The sequence below is a fragment of the Gopherus flavomarginatus genome, chromosome 1 (genome assembly GCF_025201925.1).
Source record: "Gopherus flavomarginatus isolate rGopFla2 chromosome 1, rGopFla2.mat.asm, whole genome shotgun sequence".
Classification (NCBI taxonomy): Eukaryota; Metazoa; Chordata; order Testudines; family Testudinidae; genus Gopherus; species Gopherus flavomarginatus.
In genome coordinates this window covers 187,067,304-187,079,649 of record NC_066617.1, presented here as the reverse complement: position 1 = coordinate 187,079,649, position 12,346 = coordinate 187,067,304, and the positions used below count along the sequence as shown (strand labels likewise).

Below are 12,346 nucleotides of genomic sequence, written 5' to 3'. Positions count from 1 at the left end.
TGTTATCAAAACTGCACGGTATGTCATCATCACCACATAGACTGTGGTAGTTTAGTAACATCACCTCTGAAGCCACAAGCAACAAGAGGTCAACTTAAATTGCAAAGATTCAAAGTCATAACTGTTTTCTGCATCTCATTGAGCTCTGAAATGTATGTGACAAACAATTCTGTGTTGGTGTTACTGCCAAGATGTCACTAGCCTTTTTAGTTGGCACAGGAAATTCAGACCTGCACAAGGCTGACATATCATTTAAAATCTCCTTATTTTGTTTTCAATGGTAGTTACTGGCTGTTGAGCACTTTTAAAAATCTGGTCACTTCATTTAGATGCCTACTGGGGACTGAACCCTTTGAAAAATCTGGCCTCCAACTGAGGGTGCTGGGCATTAAAATCTGGCCCCATCCTCATTGTATGACTGTGTCTCATTTGTAAAATCAGCATTGTATTAATATCTGCCATATATGGAGCTGTGAAACTTACTTTTAAATTATTTTAAGCTCCTCAGATGAAGAATGCTATTTGAGTGAAAAAAATACTGCAGTGAAGTGGCTTTTAGTGGGAGGAGGGTGAGTAAGAAACTTGCTCCAACTATTTCTACATTGCAGACTTTATTGAAACCAACTATTAAATATTAAAGTTGATAATTTCTTTTTGCAGTAGCCACTGAATAAAAAGGTTTTCATTACAAAATTAAAAAAAAAATTAAAGAGACCACCTGCCATGTGGTGAAAACTCGTCACTTCTCAGGTTAAAACATGCACAACTTTCAGTTTAAAATGTTTATAAATTCTGTAGTCATTGCCTGGGGGTGATATAAACCCCCTTGGAGAAACTCTGAACTATGGAGGGTGTGTGTGTGTGTAGCTATTTGAGATGATTTAGTCCCTCAGCCTGCTTTTCTCCCACAGAAAAGACAAAAAATAGGCATCATAGAGATTTCTAGCAGAAAACATTTTATAAACCAGTGACAATTTAGGGAGCACAGATGGGACGAGAATCCCTATTACCAGATTTACACTGATGTAATTCTATCCATTTCAAAACTGAAGCAATGCCATAAAATTAAGCATTTTTTTAAAAAAAGTTTTGCACTGCTCAGAGCAGGAACCGTGTTTTATGCTGTGTTTAGAAAGGACCAAGCTACTTTGGGTAGTATTACAATCTAAGTAAATACTAATGCTTTAAAAAAAGCCAGTCAGAAACTGTAAATAAGCTACTTTAATAATAGCATAAAAGACATGATGATAGCCTAATGCAGTTGGAACAACTCCTAGGAACCTTCTAATATGTTTTTGTTACTTTTTTAAAAGAGATAATGGAGTCTGAATTTTCCTGTCATCTGGTTATGGCACCACAGTTCTCTTCTTAGGAAAGATTATTTAAAACCAATAGAAAATGTTCTCTGTCTTTCAGAACAAAATCTGCTAGGACTGCATTGCAAAAAGCTAAAAGTAAACTGTACAATTACAGATTAACAAATGGAAACCTTATGCTGACAATACATTAAAGCTATTTGGGAAGAGTGAGGGAAGACTCCATGATCAATGGCTACAGACACTCAGTAAAAAGGAAGGACAATAAATCACTACCATGAAATAACTTTTGAACTGTACAAAATGTTATTTGTGATACCTGGTGAGGAATACTGTCAAGTGAAACAGATACAGTTGTAAAGAGATCTGAATTTTAAAAAATGGCATTGCTAGCAAGTAAAAATAAATAAATGGAGTTCACGTATGGCAGACCTACTGCAAAGTTGTTTTGGCTTTTAAACCCATATCGGGAAGTTCTAATTACAGATAGTAAAAAGTGACACAAATGTAAGAATCTGGAATTAACCAGCCTGGTTATGCCAGTATCAGCAACAAATTTTGGCTATTTTCCTGTTGATTGCGGTAGAAAAGAGCTGCTCAGGGAAGGAACCACATCTCTGGGAAGAGAAAACCCTTTGATTTAGTTACTACTGCTCTGTTTCCAGGATATCTCAATTTAGCCTCATCAGAGCTTCTGCCCTGGATTTACTGAGCTGCATTTCAGAGAGTGGCAGCATTGAGTGCTAACACTGATGAACTCAACGTTTTCTCTTAATTCCTGCAAAAGGACCTTCTCTGTACTTAAACTACTGGTAGGCCGGAGGGAGGAGAAGAGACAAGGCCATAAAATACTTCCTGGAAAGGAGAATTCATGGAGACATAGTGACAGAAGCCCGGGCTTTCAGCATGCTGTAGACCCTCCAGTAATGCCATCAGGGAGAGCTGGCAGTTAGCTTGGAGAAAAGTCAATACAAAAAGCATCATGCCTGCCTTTGAAATATGGAATGAGAGCAGAAAGCCCATCGTATTCGCACTAAGAAGCAAGGGTACCCTGTCAGAGAAAGAAAAGCAGCGAGATATATGATGTAAGCCTCGGTAGTATCACGCGGTGGCAAATGAATATTGTGCGTGGCTGATGGGGCATGTGCCATAAACAGAAGGAAAATATTTGGACTACAATCTTGGGAGTACCTTTGCAGTCGTTCATAGAAAATAGAAGAGGATACCAAGTATATTTTAAGTATATTGCTCCTGCAGGAAGCAGAATTTACATGTGCAGTGTATGTCACTCAGGCCTGCAGCAACAAGATTTTGTTTGCACTGGAGGATTATGACATAGTGCCTGGTTACAAACTGTAGCTTGTGCTATGAAGACTTTTAAGAGTGTATTTATCCTTAATTTGCCCCTTTAACTGCCTTTATTCAACACATAATGAAAAAGAATTTTAATGACCAAACATACCAAACATAGTAGTCACAAAATGGTATAAGTAAACCACCTCCTTAGCAAAACAATGAAAGAGTGCAGCGTTTAATTTTGAAAAGTCGGCATTTGTCACCAGTTAGCACACATGATGTCTGAGTTTAACACAGTTTTTCTATTAATCAAGAAATAAACACGGATCTGGGTGGGGTAAGGTTTTTTTCTGGGATTGAGAGGAGCTGGCTATAGGGGTAAAATACTATTTAATTTTATTTTCACTCTTGTAATCTGTTGTAGGGACATCGAGAGACTGGATAGGCACACCTTTCATTATCAGATAAATGGAAAAAAATAAACATGTATTGTCTCTGTTGGCAAATGTTTCTTTTAATCATGATCACTGTATACAGAGATTCTCAACAATTTTTTTGGTGGCCTCAGAGTACAATTTATTTATGTAGAGGGTTTTTTGCAGACATAATAAAAATAACATACAGTTGTCTCTATTCTATACTGATCTTAAATAGAATAGAAACACAAATAAGGTGCTTTGCACATTCTTGTGTTTGTGTGTTGTGGTTTCTTTTGCCCCCTCCCCCTCTTTTTTTTTTTTTTTTTTAAAAGACTTGCTGGCTAGTAAATCTGCTGCTATGAAAAGTAACATTTATATGTTTGTTAATATCACCTTTCACAGCAGCAGACACACTAGCTAGCTGGAAGACTGTTAAAAGTGATATTAGCAAACGTACAAATATCAATTTTCACAGCAGACTTATTCAGCCCTGGCAAGCCAGATGACAAATTAAGCCCTGGAAGGGGAGGTGGGTAGGGAGACAGTGCAGCAGAGGCCAGGGGCAATATGTGAAGGTCCAGGGACAGAGCCCGAAGCCCTATGACCTGCCGCCCACCACTCCAGGGCTGAGGCCTGAAGTACGAGCCTCACCACCCCCAGGAAAGTGGGGAACTCAATGGCTGCCTCCGGAGTTTGTGGATCCAGAGGGGGGGCAGGGCACACACTCTGCTGGTGCTCCTCCCTTCCCCAGTCACTGCCCAGAAAAGCCCCTGGAGGCCTCATGTGGCCACAGTGGAGAAACACTAGTATAGATCTTCCTGTAAAAAACAAAACAGGAATTGGACACAGAGCAGAAAACTCAAGCTTACCTTTATATTGATGTTCAGCATCATTTCATATAATCCAAAAATATTTCACAATGAACACAAAATATACACACCTGTTTATGATCCAACCAACCACTGGATAATATTGTCACCCCATTATCTACCAATTTCATACATATACACAAAAATCCAAGAGAAGAAAAAATGAGCAACTTGATGTAAAGTTCTATTTTAATCAATTCTGATAGTACAATTATTTAAGCACTAGCTTTAGAATAATAGCAATGAAACAAAGTCTGCAACAGTTAAGACTATTACATCAGTTATCCATTTTTTCCTAACTACTGTATTAAGCTTAGGAAATTACAGCTATTAGAAATAAAATAGTCTTCAATAGCTCTGTTTAGTTAAATATTCTTTAGCGGGTAATTAAAAGCCATTGTTTTCATGTTCTTTACAGCACCGACCAAAAAAAATTCAGCAAATTGAAAATCCCTAGCTTTAAGGTATTTTTAATGTCATACTTCTTTGGACCACTGCTGGTCCACAGCACTTGGAATGATTTTCTAAAAAGCAGCTGGTTCCCTTCCTTGTTGCCTGTACCTAAATTGGGTTCAGAGACTTGACATTAAAGAAAAGCAAAACAAAACAACTTTTCTAACATTACCTTTTCCCTGTAAGCAATTGCTGTAGCTATCATGAGATGCTGTGGAGTTACTACACAGACGGGAATTGGTCCAGGAGTTCGTGAATGATAGGGAAGATAATTCATTAAATAATCTATTAAAACGTGGGTCACACCATGAAAAAGTTTAAGAATATCATATAACATAATTTCTTAATTAAACCTCCAATTCAAAAATATTTTTTTAAACTTAGAAATGGTTATTTATTAAGCTATGTTAAATGGATTTAAAGAGCTCTGTGTAAGCTTGAAAATTTTTCTCTCACCAACAGAAGTTGGTCCAATAAAATATATTACCTCACTCACCTTGTCTCTCTCAAGATTTATATCAGTTCACTTGAAATAGTGGAGGCAACGGATTACTGATAGAAATCTCAAGTGCTGTCAAAGTTATGACAGTCATTAAGGGTAAAATGGCTGTTCCTTAAGCTATAAAACCACAAGTGGTACTTTCCCTCATTTGTCTTTTCACAAATTTGTTAATAAATAATCACTACATTTTACAGGACACTCTTGTGGCTTACTATTTTGTCTGTGTTTTGATTGGGAATTATAGGCAGGATATGACTTAGTAATAAAAAAATCTGCTTTCAGAAAGGACAAATACATTTGAATTAGAGCGGGACCCAGGATAGATGTTCAGATCCAAATCAGGAACGCAACTTCGAAATTCAAGTGTGTTCAGATCCAGGGATTTGTTTGGTACTTCCCTTATGTCAATAGTGGGCTCCAAATATCATACTATTTTTAAAGCCACATTAAAAATATCAGAATTTAATTTATTCTTACTATTTTAATTTATGAGCTGGAGATGCCCTCACAGGAACTATATTTGCGGTCAAACTCAGTATCACCCAAAACTGCATAAAAATGAATATATCATCTGATAAATATAGCAGCAAACTCCTTGTGCCCTCTGCCCCCTCCATAATCCCTATCAAAATGATGGGTCTTTTGCAGCATGCCTTGAGGGTTAAACTTGACCAATTTTGGACCAGTGGGGGGTGGGAGGGAAGCCTACAAAACAAAGATGCTTCTCCCTATCTTATTAAAGCTCTGGCTCCTAGTTTATCTAAAGATTTTGGTCACTTTCACCCTTGCATAGAAGCATGGATCATAGTCAGCCTCAAGTGAACGGCCACTACAAGCAAAAACACAATTGACCCCTGATCTAACTAACCTCACAGAACTGCTAGAGTCGCATACTCCTCCAGAATAGTATTGCTGTTCCTGCCCTGTCATCAAACCTGAGTACCTTTACTAGTATGCTAGAATCTTTTGCACTTTTCCTTCAAAGAGGATGCTCTGTGACCAGCACATAGAATTATGGGGTGCATCTGAGACCTAAAGAAACCTGATACATGTAAGTATGAAAAGGATCCTTGTTATGGATATACGAGACTGTGATCCATAGACCTCTTGATGCCAACTGCAGAGAGTACAAGAGTTCCCAGGGTATAGGGATCTCCTTAATTCACCAGAAGGAGTCATGTAAGGTCTGTACTGAAAGCCTGTGTCACATTAATTATCATAATCATTGTGTGATGTACTATGAAAATTATGTGTGGGGTGTTGATCATTGACCTCTGACCTGATCTTGAAAGATCTCTAGTTTTGGATTAAAAAAAAATCCACCTGCTAAGCATGCTTATAAAATAATAATGGAAGCTATAATGCAAGTAGGGAAACCAGAGTGCACGTATATATATATATCATTATACTATAGCCAAGCCTGTTTGCAATAAAGTAAAAGTATGTTAAAAGTAAAAGTATAGTAAAGAATGCAGTTACCATATGTTAGTAAAAATAATATATGCTTGACCGAAGGTTATAAAATCTGGCAATATGTATCCTGTGATAATTTAGCAATGTGTCCTGTGATAACCCAGTAAACCACAAATGAACAACAGAATTGGAGAGGCTTTTTCCAATAGCTATATTGAAGAATCAAAGTTATGATGAAAAGAACTGATGGAAATGGTTTGGGTAACTGTTGAAAATGTAATTATGGTCTCCCAGAATGCCAGATATGGTCCCTGGGAACACGAAGCACACGTAGCAGTCAAAACCTAATCAGATTTGGTCTTGGATATGTGTGTGTGGAATGAAAAAAAAGCATCTAAAACGTCGTCAAACCCATCCCTAGTTGGGACATCTGGGTGGTAAGAAGGCAGAAGCCTGTGCAGTCACAGCCTCTTATGTAGGTCTCCACTTACTTTGTTTCCAACATCACCTCCACTGGCTCTATTAGGTTGCGAATATGCCAATACAGAGGGTCGTTCTGTTATACTTATTTCAATTTTCTTACTTTTGCTGTACTAATTAAGAGATGCAATTAAACATGATTCACTTTAAGTATTCGCTTAAATCCCATGAAGTAAGTGTGACTGAAGCATGTGTTTAAGTGCTTTACTGAATTCAGATGGACCTATACATATGCTTAAGTACTTTGCCATATTAGGGCCTTGGTTATGGGCCTATTCCAAACAAACATTATGGTATTCTGGAAATACAGCTCCATACCCATCCCCTTTAAACTTGTAAACATTTATGCAACTAAGAAATTCTATATATTAGTAGGACCACTGGAAAAAATAGGACTGCTCAACATGCGTACATTGCAAAACAGGGGCCACAGATTATTTCTGACAGTGTAGAAACAGAAATTGTAGTCACAAAATTAGCTGCTTTAATAGCAGCATCTTGGTTTCAAGACTAACAGTGGATTTTAGGATCAAATTTAACAAATTGTCTTGAAAATTATTCAAATTGTTTTTCTTTCACTTTTTTGTTTGTTTCGGTTTTTAATTGGAGAGTCCTTAATTAAAGAAAATGAATACAGGAGCTAAGGATTTTGTGGACATCAAGGATGATAACTTCCTTATCTCATTTTCCTGTCAGAGTATCAAGATGTACAGAAGGATAAAACACTTCCAAAAAGACTGGGGAATTGATATGAGAACTTCACAGCAGAAGTATCCCTTTACAGATCACCTTATTCTGCTTAAGAGCCGCAGATGGCTCAGTGTTGAGAAAAGATGATAGCACCAAAGATTTCTAGAGTTAGTTACTGGAACAAGCTAAACATTTTATGAGCAACAACTTCATTGCTATGGTAAATGTGTCAAAATAAGAGTTTGTTACTCAATACAATATTTTAAGCCCATATTTCCCCAGAACTCCCTCCTGCTGAACAGAGAAAAGGACAGAAGGATCATCATACCCACTAGCTTAGGAAAAAAGCATCAATATGACATCATTGGCTCTCTGCTAGCTGAGAAAGGAAGAGAAGGATTATCTCAATGGTGAACATCTGGCTTGTGTATACAAAGGCAATGACGATTTTTTTACACATAGTAATTCCTTCAGTTCCCCTTGATTTTTATCATTCAAAGGAACAGTAGTGCTGCAGTACGCTTTAATAGATTACTAACATGAAAAAGAGACGGAAATTGTATCGATCTGATTTAGTGTATTAAATGTATGTATGCATATGCTGTACACGCACATCTGTGATTCATTAGTTGCAAAACATAGTTCACTGTAACTAATCTCACCATACATGGGAATCACCAGGAGGGATGTATAAAAAACAAATTGATTTTATCACTATCAACTGTAGGTATACAAAACAGTCTTAAGGTTATGCCAAGTCTAGCTTCTGGATCAGATCATAGATGAATCTGAATAGCAAACTGAAAAAGTTACAGAAAGCCAAAAACTATCTAGGATGGAACCTTGAACCTCTGACAAATCAGGACGACTGCCAAGAAAAAGTGACTACCAAGCGACTTGGAAACGTCTGAAACACGTTATCAAAGAAGCTGGAGATAAATATGTAGGGAAGAAGTTTCTAGCTAAGAAAAATCCATGAGTAAGAGATGAAATCATTGGTCAGATAGACAAAAGGAGGAAAGTAAAAGCACAAAGATCAACAGCAGAAAGAGAAGAATACCAAAGACAAAATCAAATGATACAGAATAAATGCAGCAAAGAATTCTGTGGCACCTTATAGACTAACAGACGTTTTGGAGCATGAGCTTTCGTGGGTGAATACCCACTTCGTCAGATGCATGTTGACATGCATCTGACGAAGTGGGTATTCACCCACGAAAGCTCATGCTCCAAAACGTCTGTTAGTCTATAAGGTGCCACAGAATTCTTTGCTGCTTTTACAGATCTGGACTAACACGGCTACCCCTCTGATACTTGACAGAATAAATGCAAATTAGTAAAGTCTGAATGTTTGAATGAGAAATGCAAGAACTTGAACAACAGGATAAAGAGAACAAAGTGAGCTGTATCAACAGATAATAGCCTTTAGCTACAGAAGAAAGGAGATCAATATGACCCTTAATGAAAAAAATGGACACTATCTGATAGACTCTAAAGACAAGAAAGAGAGATGGCGAGAATATATCAAAGAACTATATGATGATGATAACCTTCAAAAGCTTCAAATAGGGATCGATGAATTAAACCCACCAATAACGGATGAAAAACTCACAGTAGCAATAAAAAGGCTTCTGAAAGGAAAAGCACTAGGTTGTGACAGAATACTAGCTGAACTGTTAAAAAGTATAGGGGGATGAAGGCTTGAAAGCTCTGTCACATTAATGAAGAATAAGTTTGAGAATTGCCAGAAGATTTTACAACCTAACTGTGTATCCAAATCCTTAAAAAACCACCACTATGGATTGTAAAAACTACAAAATAATTGACCTAATATTGCATGCCTCTAAGTTGCACTTGTGAGTTGCTCAATACCAAATTAAAGGAAAGACTGATAAGGAAATATGCCAACAGCAATACAGGTTCGAATGTGGAAAGGGCATGATCAACACTATTATGAACTTGAAGCTCATATTGGAAAGATCAATTGAAATGAGGAAAACAGCATATTTGTGTTTCACTGACTTCCAAAAGCACTTGACAGAATCTACCTCTACAAATTGCTCAATACATGAAGATCTGTGTCGATTGAGCAGGGCCGGTGCTACCATTAAGGCAAACTAGGTGGTTGCCTAGGTCAAAAAGATTTGGGGGTGCCAAAAAGCAGTGCCCCCAATTTTTTTTTTTTACAGTGTTCCTCCCCGAGCGCGCAGTCGCTGCTCCACTTCTCCCGCCTCCCAGGCTTGCAGTACCAATCAGCTCTTTGGTGCCGCAAGCCTGGGAGGAGAATTAGAGTGGGAGTGGAGTGCTCGGGGAGGAGGTGGAGCAGAGGTGCTGCATGGCTCCGGGAGTGGAGGGAAGCTGCTGTGGGGGGAGTGCTTCAGGGCAAGGGGGGAGCTGCTACGGGTGGGCGCCTCAGGGCAGAGGGGAGCTGCCGCAGGGCTAGTGGGGCAGGGCACAAGGTGGAAGTTTTGCCTAGGGCATGAAACTTCCTTGCACTGGTCCTGACTCTGAGTAATAAAACAACTACACTGGAATCAGAAGGTAGTTATAACAGGAGATGAAAATGAAAATCTAATAGACATCAAGAGAGAAAACTGAGACAAGGTGATCAACTTTATTCAACATTTATAGCAAGTGCTTAATTAAATTAATAAAGGAAACAGAAGAGGATATTAAGATGAGTGGAAAAATTGGTAAATAATTTCTTCTATGCAGATGATAGTGCTGATGGCTGATTCAGAAGATCTCATGATGTTAGAAGAGATTATATATGAATATGGCAAAGAATATGGTCTAAAGTGGAACGTGGATAAGACAAAAACTATGGTGCTAGACAAGGATCCTGGGAAAACATGTAAAAGTCAAGTGAATGACACAGCCATACATGTAAGAAATTATTGCTACTTAGGAAGCATCTTTACAGAAGATTAGATACTGAAGTCACTCCAGACTAGAAAGAGCAACAGAGACATCTGGAAGAATAAACATCTGATAAGATTGGTGATTATTGGGATTTAGCAAATGCTATTAGAGATCTTATTAAAAGAATGATTCAATTTGCAGGGCACATTTTAAAAGGGTCAGTGGCATGACATGTTTACAGGCACTGGAAGGGAAGACTGGAAATGATCTTGGGTGAATGATGAGTATATTGGGTGGATCAAAAGGACCATTCATCCACAAGAGATCAGCAGAGTATCATACAAAACGGAGTATGATGGTTGCAAACTTCCACTAATAGGGTACGTCTACAGTACCTGCCGGATTGGTAGGTAGCGATCAATCTATTGAGGATCGATTTATCGCATGTAGTGTAGACATGATAAATTGATCCCCGATCACTCTCCCGTGGACTGCTGAACTCCAGCTCGGCGAGAGGTGGAAGCAAAGTTGATGGAGGAGCTGTGGCAATTGACCCCATGCTATGAGGATGCGAGGTAAGTCGAACTAAGACATGTAAACTTCAGCTATGCTATTCTCGTATCTGAAGTTGCATATCTTAGGTAGACTCACCCCAGTGTAGGTGAAATATTTTACCATTTGGGAATCTAAAAAATGTCAACTTTACTACTTTAAATAAAAAATCCAATGGATACTTGAAGTCACAATATCTGTATCCAGTTAAAATAATTTGTGGTGATAACAGTCACAGAAAGGAGAAAAAAGTTCTCCTGTCTCCTAAGCTTTTAAATACAAAAAAAGAGTAGAAATAACATGCTTCTAATGCCATTGGAGTTCAAAATGCATTCCCTTCCCAGCACTGAACATTAATTCTTTCACACTTCTGGAAAAAAAAATTGAAATTATTTATTCATGGAGGTTAAGTCCATTAATGGCTATTAGCCAGGATGGGTAAGGAATGGTGTCCCTAGCCTCTGTTTGTCAGAGGGTGGAGATGGATGGCAGGAGAGAGACCACTTGATCATTGCCTGTTAGGTTCACTCTCTCTACGGCACTTGGCATTGATCGATCACTGTTAGTAGACAGAATACTGGGCTGGATGGATGCTTGGTTTGACCCAGTATGGCCACTCTTATCTTCTTAAATGCTTCAGTAGTTTAACAGTGCTCAAATAATCAAACCAAAATGATCTTTTTTTTTAATAACATAGCCTATCACAGTCAATATTAATTATGGTTCTATTGAAGTTACTGCATAGAAAATCCATTTTCTTTCCTTTTTCTGGGGTTAAGTATTATATAAAGAAACAGCTTACCTTGAACTGTTAGAGTTGCTGATGCTTCAGCTTTTCCAACCATATTTTCAGCAACACAAGTATAAGACCCCATGTCTCCTGCCATAACTTTCCGGATTTTCAAAGTGTGATCATCACGGATTTCATATCTTAAACACATATAACAGCAAATAAGAATGACTGTATAAATACAAAGAATATTGCCAGCTTCCTTAGTATATAAAGCATAAGCATAAGATGTTTTTGCCTTCAATTTCATGTGTTTCTCTGAGATATGAACATATTTAAGCAACACATGAAATATGCATATTGCCTTCAAACTATGGAAAAAATATTTCAAAACAACACACTTGAGAGCTTAATCTGATCTCACTGTGAAAATCAAGACCATCTCTAATAAAGTAATCATAGTTGACTGGTAAATCTGGTGTAAGTGACATTAGACTTTGGCCTAACGACTTCTAATGACAATGCATTTAGTAAATATATTTAATGATATTTCTGAAAAAAAAATCATTCTTATATTTTTCTTCATTTGTATGTAGGAAGATGTAAAAATCAGGAGCTATAAGGGTTTAAAAGATTAAAAAAAGCAGCATTGTTCTTACGAACATAACCAAAGACCATCTTACAATCAAGCTAAAATATAACTCATTCAAAATCATTTTTATAAGGAAATAATATAGCCTTATAATATTCCCTCCAATTTCATC

General features: G+C 37.6%; 1 protein-coding gene across 1 annotated transcript in view; it reads right to left on the bottom strand.

The window, feature by feature from the left end:
- ROBO1 (roundabout guidance receptor 1) overlaps positions 1 to 12,346 on the bottom strand; it is a 1,059,329-nt gene that overhangs the window by 101,791 nt on the left and 945,192 nt on the right. Inside the window, exon 8 of the mRNA XM_050962791.1 lies at positions 11,655 to 11,782. Within this exon, the coding sequence (XP_050818748.1) occupies positions 11,655 to 11,782 (128 nt within the window). The remainder of the gene's footprint in view (positions 1 to 11,654; positions 11,783 to 12,346) is intronic.